General features: G+C 49.7%; 1 protein-coding gene across 1 annotated transcript in view; it reads left to right on the top strand.

The window, feature by feature from the left end:
* The first annotated feature begins 3,076 nt into the window (after positions 1 to 3,076).
* Positions 3,077 to 11,129, top strand: part of ACER1 (alkaline ceramidase 1) — a 21,407-nt gene continuing 13,354 nt past the window's right edge. The window contains exon 1 of the mRNA XM_025368498.1: positions 3,077 to 3,250. Coding sequence (XP_025224283.1) covers positions 3,158 to 3,250 — 93 coding nt within the window. The 5' untranslated portion in view covers positions 3,077 to 3,157. The remainder of the gene's footprint in view (positions 3,251 to 11,129) is intronic.

Here is an 11,129-nt window from a genome sequence, read left to right as displayed (position 1 = left end):
CCCGCCCTTTTTTTTTTTTTTTTTTTTGAGACAGAGTCTTGCTCTGTCACCCAGGCTGGAGTGCAGTGACGCGATTTCGGCTCACTGCAAGCTCCTTCTCCCAGGTTCATGCCGTTCTCCTGCCTCAGCCTCCCAAGTAGCTGGGACTACAGGCACCTGCCAACATGCCCAGCTAATTTTTTGTATTTTTAGTAGAGACGGGGTTTCACTGTGTTAGTCAGGATGGTCTGCATCTCCTGACCTCATGATCCGCCCGCCTCGGCCTCCCAAAGTGCTGGGATTACAGGCGTGAGCCACCGCGTCTGGGGTAGGATTGTTAAAAACATTAAATGAAAGCTGGGCATGGTGGCTCACGCCTGTAATCCCAGAACTTTGAAAAAAGTCGAGACAGATCACAAGGTCAGGAGTTCGAGGTCAGCCTGGTCAATATGGTGAAACCCCATCTCTAATAAAATACAAAAGTTAGCCGAGTGTGATGGCGGGCGCCTGTGGTCCCAGCTACTAGGGAGGCTGAGGCAGGAGAATGGTGTGAACGCGGGAGGCAGAGCTTGCAGTGAGTGGAGATCATGCCACTACACTCCAGCCTGGGCAACAGAGTGAGAATCCATTTCAAAAAAAAAAAAGAACATTAAATGAGATAATACTGAACATCAAGCACTTAAAAAAGAAAAATAATAATTAAGTAATATAATTAATTAGTTATTAAATTATGTTAATTAATCATATCACATTATTATGTTATATTAAAAATAATACACTAAGATAATATTTAATATATTGTATAAAATATTATTTTTAATATAGTAATTTTATATTTTGATATAATAATATTGCTATTATATAATAAGTAATTACATAATAGTATTGTTATGCACACTTTTGCTAACCGCTTGCTAAGGCCAGGCTCCTTTAATTATTATAATAATAATTATTATTATTCCCACAAAGTTGACTTAAAGTTCAAGGCCAGCTTCAGTAAGAAAACCCATTACCATCCATCGAGCGCCTACTCTGACATAGGCAGTGGGCTAAGCCTTTGACATGCTTTATCTCCATCTTCCTTTGATGAGGTTGGTTCTGTCACCATCCTCTCTGTATGACAGGTGAGCAAACAGAGGATCAGAGAGGTAAATTCACTCGCCCAAGGTCACACAGCTTAAAGCAGAGGAACTCAGGCCAGGTGAGTTGGGTCATGCGTATATAATCCCGGCACTTTGGGAGGCTGAGGCGGGCAGATCACCTGAGGTCAGGAGTTTTAGACCAGCTTGACCAACATGGTGAAATCCTATCTCTACTAAAATACAAAAAAAATTAGCTATGTGTGGTGGCGGGTGCCTGTCATCCCAGCTACTTGGGAGGCTGAGGTAGGAGAATCGCTTGAACCCAGGAGGCGGAGATTGCAGCAAGCTGAGATTGCGCCACTGCACTCCAGCCTGGGTGACAGAGCCAGACTCCATCTCAATTAAAAAAAAAAAAGAAAGGCAAGTAGAGGAACTCAGCATTCAAACCCAAGCCTATGTCACTCAGAGCTTTCCGCAACCCTTGGAAGCCAGGACTGTGGATCCTAGACCTGAAACCCCAAAGGTTTCCTCTCCTCACAGAGGCTTTGAAGTGGCTTCTGGTGGAAGATGGGACATTCTGAGCAGATGAGGTCTTCACTCTAAGAGTTGGGGGCCTCAATCCAGCCCAACTTTCCCTAGCCGAAACAGGAAGACAGAGGTCCTTAAAGGGGAAATGAATGTCAAGGTTACAGAGACAAGGATTTCAGGGGAGCTGAGCTGAGCCCACTGGGGTAGGTGTCCAGCTGCTGCCCCAACCTAGGCAGCAGCAACGTGTGGCTTTGGATGGTGCCAGGGCAGTAAAACCTGAGTTCAGAGCCAGCCTAGGGTTACCATCTGTGTGCCCTCTCAAATGACTGTGCTCCGTGTCTCTGTTTACTCGTCTGTAAACTTGGGATAGCCATGCTACTCATCTCAATGGACTCTACGTTATTATTTTTGAATGACAGTTCTAAAAACAGTCCCCTCCCTTCAATCCCAGCATCTTGGGAGGCTGAGACGTGAGGATCACTTGAGCCCGGGAGTTCGAGACCAGCCTTGGCAACATGGCAAGATCACGACTTTACAAAATATAAAATAAAAAAAATAAAAAATTAGCTAGGCATGGTGGCAGACTGTGCCTGTGGTCCCAGCTGCTTGGGAGGCTAAAGCAGGAACGTTGCTGGAGCCCAGTTGTTTGAGGTTGCGGTGAGCTATGACTGTGCTACTGCACTCCAGCCTGGCTGACAGAGCAAGACCCTGACTCTAACAAATAAGTATATAAAAAATAGTACAGATGTGGTGGCTCACGCTTGTAATCCTCGCACTGTGGGAGGCTGAGGCAGGCGGATTGCTTGAGGTCAGTAGTTGGAGACCAGCCTAGGCAACATGGTGAAATCCTGCCTCTACTAAAAATACAAAAATTAGCTGGGTGTGGTGGTGGGTGCCTGTCATCCCAGTTACTTGGGAGGCTGAGGCAGTAGAATTGCTTGAACCCGGGAGGCGGAGGTTGCAGTGAGCTGGGAGACTGCGCCATTGCACTCCAGCCTGGGCAACAGAGTGAGACACCATCTCAAAACAAAAACAAAAGCAAAACGAAATAAAACAAACAAACAAAAAAATTAGCCAGGCATGGTCGCAGCATGTGCCTGTAGTCCTGGCTACGTAGGAGGCTGAGGCAGGAGTATTGTTTGAGCCCAGGAGTTTGAGGCTGCGGTGAGCTATGATGATGCCACTGTACTCCAGCCTGAGCAACAGAGCAAGACCCTAACTCTAATAAATAAATAAGTACATAAAAGATAAAAACAGTTCCCTCCACTGCCCCCCACCCCAATTCCTATTCCTGGGGAGTCTGGATGGGAGGCCTCTTCCCTGCGTACTCCTGCCCCCTGCCCTGCCTGGACAGTGCTAGCGCCATGGCTTATGCCCAGGGCTGCTCTCACTGCACAGCCAGGCTGCCCTGGTGCAACTGGGGAGCGGCCCAGCAGGTTTTTCCTCTCAGTCTGCCTGCCGCGGGGCACCGGGCTGTCCTCTCCCCGCCTCACCAGGGCCCGGCCTTCCCAAACTTGCCTTCTCCTCTCTGCCGGGCACAGCCGGCTGGCGGTGGCCACTGAGACAAGATGCCTAGCATCTTCGCCTATCAGAGCTCCGAGGTGGACTGGTGTGAGAGCAACTTCCAGTACTCGGAGCTGGTGGCTGAGTTCTACAACACGGTGAGTGCGCGGGTGTGTGAAGGAGTCTCTCCAGTTGCCGGTTCGAATCCCGGTTCCTCCCCATACATCCTTACTGGGGAATCTTGCTGGAGTGGTTCCCCTGTCTGAGCCCTAGTTTTCTCATCTGTTAGCCAAAGAGTCCCAGCTTTCATTCATTTACTCGTCTTTACTTGATGCCAGGCTCTGTGGTAGGTTTTAGAGACACATCGGTGGCCAGGAAAAGAGCCAGTCTCTGTCTTCCCTAAGCTAACGCTGATGTGACTGCAGGCATTTGCAACCGGGAGTGATGGTGTCTTCTTGGGGGGCAAAGAGGCAGCTGTGGTTGGGGGAAGCAGAGGGCGCCCTTGAGCCAGAGGGAATGGGCCAATCAGGAAAGGTTTCCTGGAAGAGGTGACTGTGTCTGTCTTGTTTGTAGCTGTACCCTCTGATCAACTTGTCCCGGTGTGCCCGGGACTATCCTGGTTTCTGTATTTAAAAAGTTCTACCTCTTGGCTGGGCGCGGTGGCACACGTCTGTAATCCTAGCACTTTGGGAGGCCAAGGTGGGTGGATTGCCTGAGCTCAGGAGTTCGAGATCACCCTGGGCAACGTGGTGAAAGCCCATCTCTACTAAAATAAAAAATTAGCTGGGTACGGTGTCAGGCATCTGTAGTCCAAGCTACTCAGGAGGCTAAGGCACGAGAATCGCTTAAACCCAGGAGGCAGAGGTTGCGGTGAGCTGAGATTGTGCCACTGTACTCCAGCCTGGGTGAAAGAGCGAGACTCTGTCTCACAAAGAAAAAAAAAAATCCCACCTCCTAGGAAACCCCTCAGTTCTGGGCATTCTGCTTGGTCTTCTTTTTCCCTGTTAAAACACCACATGGGAAGTGCTAAAAAATCATGGATGTACCTACCGCACGGCTCATGCCTGTAACCCCAGCAATTTGGAAGGCCGAGGCAGGAGGATCGCTTGAGCCCAGGAGTTCCAGACCAGCCTGGGCAACATAACAAGACCGTGTCTCTATAAAAAGTTTTTAAAAATTAGCTGGGAGTGGTGGTGTGTGCTTGTAGTTCCAGCTACTTGGGAGGCTGAGGTGGGAGGATTTCTTTTTTTTTTTTTTTTTTGAGACGGAGTTTCGCTCTGTCGCCCAGGCTGGAGTGCAGTGGCCAGATCTCAGCTCACTACTAGCTCCGCCTCCCGGGTTCACGCCATTCTCCTGCCTCAGCCTCCCGAGTAGCTGGGACTACAGGCGCCCGCCACCTTGCCCGGCTAGTTTTTTTTTTTTTTGTACTTTTTAGTAGAGACGGGGTTTTACCATATTAACCAGGATGGTCTCGATCTCCTGACCTCGTGATCCGCCCGTCTCGGCCTCCCAAAGTGCTGGGATTACAGGCTTGAGCCACCGCGCCCGGCCTGGAGGATTTCTTGAACCCAAGAAGTGGAGGCTGCAGTGAGCTGAGGTCGTACTGCTGCACTCCAGTCTGGGCGACAGAGGGAGACCCTGTCTCAAAAAAAAAAAAAAAAAAAGGCCGGGCGCGGTGGCNTGGGATTACAGGCTTGAGCCACCGCGCCCGGCCTGGAGGATTTCTTGAACCCAAGAAGTGGAGGCTGCAGTGAGCTGAGGTCGTACTGCTGCACTCCAGTCTGGGCGACAGAGGGAGACCCTGTCTCAAAAAAAAAAAAAAAAAAAAGGCCGGGCGCGGTGGCTCAAGCCTGTAATCCCAGCACTCTGGGAGGCCGAGACGGGCGGATCATGAGGTCAGGAGATCAAGACCATCCTGGCTAATACGGTGAAACCCCGTCTCTACTAAAAAAATACAAAAAACTAGCCGGGCGTGGTGGCGGGTGCCTGTAGTCCCCCCTACTCGGGAGGCTGAGGCAGGAGAATGGCGTGAACCCGGGAGGCGGAGCTTGCAGTGAGCTGAGATCCAGCCACTGCACTCCAACCCGGGTGACAGAGCGAGACTCCATCTCAAAAAAAAAAAAAAAAAAAAAAAAAGGAAAAGGCCAGGCACGGTGGCTCATGCCTGTAATGCCAGCACTTTGGGAGGCTGAGGCAGGCTGATCACCTGAGGTCAGGAGTTTGAGACCAGCCTGGCCAACATGGTGAAACCCCGTCTCTACTAAAAATACAAAAATTAGCCGGGCATGGTGGCAGGTGCCTGTAGTCCCAGCTACTCAGGAGGCTGAGGCAGGAGAATCACTTGAACCTGGGAGGCGGAGCTTGCAGTGAGCGGGAGGCGGAGCTTGCAGTGAGCCAAGATTGCGTCACTGCACTCCAGCCTGGGATTACAGGTGCCCACCACCACGCCTGGCTAATTTTTGTATTTTTAGTAGAGACAGGGTTTCGCCATGTTGGCCAGGCTGGTCTCGAGCTCCCGACCTCAGGTGATCCGCCCACCTCAGCCTCCCAAAGTGCTGGGATTACAGGCATGAGCCACCATGCCCGGCCTCGTAGTGCTTAGTTCTATGCTCTGCACATAGCCCCTGCTCGGTGAGCAAAAGAGTGCTTGCTGGCCGGGTGCAATTGCTCACACCTGTAATCCCAGCACTTTGGGAGGCCGAGGGGAGTGGATCATGAGGTCAAGAGATCAAGACCATCCTGGACAACATGGTGAAACGCTGTCTGTACTAAAAATACAAAAAATTAGCCAGGCGTGGTACCGGGTGCCTGTAGTCCCAGCTACTCAGGAGGCTGAGGCAGGAGAATCACTTGAACCAAGGAGGCGGAGCTTGCAGTGAGCCAAGATTGCACCACTGCACTCCAGCCTGGCGACAGAGTGAGACTTCATCTCAAAAAAAAAAAAAAAAAAAAAGAGTGCTTGCTGTGTACCAGGCATGGCCCTAAACATTTTACATGAAACACCTCCTTTAATGTGCACAGTGACATTGGGAGTTAGACGCAATCTATATGATATAGACTTCTTCCCATTTTCCGGGTGATGAAACAGGTGTTCAAGGAGTTTGAAGGCTGTGCTCAGGGTCACCCTGGTTATTAGAGCCAGGACTTAAAACTTGGTGAGTCCAGGAGACTTTTTTGGGAGGAGGGTTGGAGGCTCAGTTCCAGGATGCTCAGGTTGCTCTGATCCTGTTACCTTTGACCCCGGGGTTTCCCATACCTGGGAAGTGGGATTATGAGACTCCGGGATCCTCATGGTCTCACTGATTCTTTCTCTTCCTTGGCCAGAGATATGGTTTCCGGTCCTCAGTAGTTCCACCTGTAACGTGGGAGGGAGCTGAATGATTGGTCCTCGGAGGCTGAGATGATGGGTAAGGGCTCTAGAGCTCTTCTCTCTGGAGTCCCCAGCATCCACCGCGGTACAGTGTTCTCTTTTCATCCCACCTCCAGATGAGAGCCCCTGCAGAAGGCACTGGGAGGCCGGCTGTGGTGGCTCTCACCTTTAATCCTAGTACTTTGGAAGGTCAGGACAGGAGGATCACTTGAGGCCAGAAGTTCAAGACTACCCTGGGCGGCCGGGCGCGGTGGCTCATGCCTGTAATCCCAGCACTTTGGGAGGCCGAGACGGGCGGATCACGAGGTCAGGAGATTGAGACCATCCTGGCTAACAAGGTGAAACCCCGTCTCTACTAAAAAATACAAAAAACTAGCCGGGGGAGGTGGCGAGCGCCTGTGGTCCCAGCTACTTGGGAGGCTGAGGCAGGAGAATGGCGTGAACCTGGGGGCGGAGCTTGCAGTGAGCTGAGATCTGGTCACTGCACTCCAGCCTGGGCAACAGAGCAAGACTCCGTCTCAAAAAAAAAAAAAAAAAAAAGACTACCCTGGGCAACATAGCAAGATCCAGTCCCTACACAAAATTTAAAAACTAGCTGTGGGCTGGGCATCGCTGGCTCATGCCTGTAATCCCAGCACTTTCGGAGGCCAAGGCGGGTATATCACTTGAAGTCAGGAGTTTGAGACCAGCCTAGTCAACATGGTGAAACCCCATCTCTACTAAAAATACAAAAATTAGCTGGGCGTGGTGGCGCATGCCTATAATCCCTGCTACAGGGGAGGTTTAGGCACGAGAATTACTTGAATCTGGGAGGTGGAGGTTGCAGTGAGCTGAGATCACAGCATTACACTCCAGCCTGGGTGACAGAGCAAGACTCCGTCTCAAAAAATTAAAAATTAAAAAAATTTGTTTTTGTTTTTGTTTTTTGAGACGGAGTCTTGCTCAACCAGGCTGGTGTGGCCTGATCTCAGCTCACTGCAAGCTCCGCTTCCCAAGTTCACGCCATTCTCCTGCCACAGCCTCCCAAGTAGCTGGGACTACAGGCGCCCGCCACCACGCCTGGCTAGTTTTTTGTATTTTTAGTAGAGACGGGGTTTCACCGTGTTATCCAGGATGGTCTCAATCTCCTGACCTCGTGATCCACCCGTCTCGGCCTCCCAAAGTGCTGGGATTAGAGGCGTGAGCCACCGCACCCAGCCAAAAATTACAAATTAAAAAATAAAAAATAAAAAATAAAAACTATCTGGTAGGCTGAGGCAGGAGGATTGCTTGAGTCCAGGAGTTTGAAGCTGCAGTACCCTGTTATTGCATCACCGTATTCCAGCCTGGGCAACAGAGTGGGATCCTGTCTCTAAAAAATAAAAGGCACCTAGAAAGGGCTGATTCAGGTGTGTGCTGAGCCCAAGTATAGCTGTGTGTTCTTATTGCATGCGAAATTGTCCTCCACTGGATTCTCCTGTAGCCTGTCCCCAAATAAAATAAATTGAGCCACCTGTAGCTACCTGGTAAGGCTGCAGGTGTCAAACTCCTCTGATCATGACACCTATTAGGAAAGAGATTTTACATCATCATCATCCCATACCTGCCTTTCCAGATGTGTATCATACAGAAACAAAAGTTGCACAAAACGAGACTTACCTTTCCCTGGTACAAACACACCCGGATCTATTCTATTCTGTTCTATTCTATTCTATTCTATTCTATTCTATTCTATTCTATTCTAATCAAAAAGCCTCTATCCAAACAGGTCAGGGGATGAGGAATAGAATCAGAGTTATGTGAGAAAGGGCTTTCCCAAGACCTTCTCCTCCAAAACACTTCTGAGTATCCCAAACCTATAGCTAATAAATCGTACAGTTCAAAAGGGTCGGGTGGGTGGCAAAATTTTTCTTTTCATGTTTATTTTATTTTATTTTTATTTTACTGTTTTTAGAGACACTGTCTCACTCTATTGCCCAGCCTGGAATGCAGTGGTGCCATCATAGCTGACTGCAGCCTTGACCTCCTGGGCTTAAGTGATCCTCCTGCCTCAGCCTTCAAAGTAGCTGGAACCACAGGTGCGTGCCACCAAACACAGCTAATTTTTAAATTTTTATACAGATGGGTGCTGGGCACAGTGGCTCACACATGTAATCCCAGCACTTTGGAAGGCCAAGGTGGGTCAATCACTTGAGCTCAGGAGTTCAAGACCAGCCTGTACAACATGATGAAACCCCATTTCTATCAAAAAAAAAAAAAAAAAATTAACTGGGCATGGTGGCACGCATCCGTAGTCCCAGGTACTCGGAAGACTGAGGCAGGAGAATTGCTTGAACCTGGGAAGTGGAGGTCACAGTGAGTGGCGATGGTGCCACTGCACTGCAGCCTGTGTGACGGAGTGAGACCCTGTCTAAAAAAAACTGTTTTGTATAGAGATGGGGTCTTGCTATGCTGCCAAGGCTGGGCTCAAGTAATCCTTGTGCCTTCATTTCCCAAAGTGATAGGATTATAGACATGAGCCACTGCACCCAGTGCCAACCTTTTCTGTACAGGGCTAGCTAGTAAATATTTTTGGCTTTTCTTTTGAGACAGAGTCTCACTCTGTTGCCCAGGCTGGAGTGCAGTGGTGCAATCTCTATCTTGGTTCATTGCAACCTCCGTCTCCCTGGTTTAAGCAATTTTCCTGTCTCAGCCTCCCGAGTAGCTGGAACTACAGGCACCTGACACCACGCCTGGCTAACTGTGGTATTTTTAGTAGAGACGGGGTTTCACCATGTTGCTCAGGCTGGTCTTGAACTTCTGACCTCAGGTGATCCACCCTTCTTGGCCTCCCAAAGTGCTGGGATTACAGCCATGAGCCACTGCACCCGGTCAACATTTTTGGCTTTGTGGGCCATCCAGACTCTGTCTCAACTACACAACTATGCCACTGTAGCTGAAAACCAGCCATAGATAATAGATAAATAAATGGGTGTGGCTATATGACAATAATTGGGTGTGGCTGTATGATAAATGGGTGTGACTGTATGATAATAAATGGGTGTGGCTGGAGTTTCAGACCAGCCTGAGCAATATAGCGAGACTCCATCACTACAAAAAATTTAATAATAATAATAATAAAAAGGCTGGGCACAGTGGCTCATGCCTGTAATCCAAGCACTTTGGGAGGCCGAGGCGGGCGGATCACGAGGTCAGGAGATTGAGACCATCCTGGCTAACATGGTGAAACCCATCTCTACTAAAAATACAAAAATTAGCCGGGTGTGGTGGCGGGCACCTGTGGTCCCAGCTACTTGGGAGGCTGAGGCAGGAGAATGGCAGGTGAACCCAGGAGGCGGAGCTTGCAGTCAGTCAAGATCGCGCCACTGCACTCCAGCCTGGGCGACAGAGTAAGAATCTGTCTCTAAAAAAAAACCAAAACGCTGAGCATGGTGGCTCACACTTGTGGTCCCAGCTACTCTGGAGGCTGAGGCAGAAGGATTGCTTGAGCCCAGGAGTTCAAGGCTGCAGTGAGCTATGATTGCACCACTACACTCCAGCCTGAGTGACAGAACCAGACCCTGCCTCAAAACAAAACAAAAACAGACTCAACAACAGAAAACAAACAGTACCATTGAAACCAAGTCTAAAAAGAATGAGTAGATGTCCTCTAAGGCTTTGAATTTTGTTTGTTTGTTTTAGTGATAGGGTCTTGCTCTGTTGCCCTGCCTGGAGTACAGCAGTGTGATCATAGCTTACTGCAGCCTTGAACTCTTGGGCTCCAGTGATCCTCCTGCCTCAGTCCTGGGAGTAGCTGGGATTACAGGCATGAGCCACCATGCCCAGCTCAAGGCTTTGGGGGCAAAGGGAATAGCATATGTAAAGGTCTTTGTTGTTGTTGTTCTTGTTGTCTTGAGGTGGAATCTGGCTTTGTCGCCCAGGCTGTAGTGCAGTGGCACAATCTCGGCTCACTGCAACCTCTGCCTCCCAGGTTCAAGCCATTCTCCTGCCTTAGCCTCCTGAGTAGATGGGACTACAGCAACTGCCACCATGGCTAGCTAATTTCTTCTTGTTTTTTGTTTTTGTTTTTGTTTTTTTGAGACAGAGTCTTGCTCTGTCACCCAGGCTGGAATGCAGTGGTGCGATCTCGGCTCACTGCAAGCTCCGCCTCCTGGGTTCACACCATCCTCCTGCCTCAGCCTCCCGAGTAGCTGGGACTACAGGTGCACACCACCACGCCTGCCTCATTTTTGTATTTTTAGTAGAGATGGGGTTTCACCGTGTTAGCCAGGATGGTCTCGATCTCCTGACCTCATGATCCGCCCGCCTCGGCCTCCCAAAGTGCTGGGATTCCAGGCGTGAGCCACTGTGCCCAGCCTCTCACCCTCTTTTTTTGAAAAATGTATTTTGGCCGGATGCGGTGGCTCACACCTGTAATCCCAACACTTTGGGAGGCTGAGGCAGGCGGATCACTTGAGCACAGGAGTTCAAGACCAGTCTTGCCAACATGGCAAAACCCCATCTCTACTAAAAATACAAACAAACAAACAAGCATGGTGATGGGCACCTGTAGTCCCAACTCCTGAGGTGGCTGAGGTAGGAGAATCACTTGAACCCAAGAGGCGGAGGCTGCAGTGAGCCAAGATCACGCCACTGCACTCCCGCCTGGGTGACAGAGCCAGACTTGGTCTCAAAAAAAAAAAAAAAAA

This window comes from Theropithecus gelada, chromosome 19, assembly GCF_003255815.1.
Source record: "Theropithecus gelada isolate Dixy chromosome 19, Tgel_1.0, whole genome shotgun sequence".
In the NCBI taxonomy this organism is placed as follows: Eukaryota; Metazoa; Chordata; class Mammalia; order Primates; family Cercopithecidae; genus Theropithecus; species Theropithecus gelada.
Note: the sequence above shows the minus strand (reverse complement) of the source record. Positions and strands in the feature narration are given on the sequence as shown.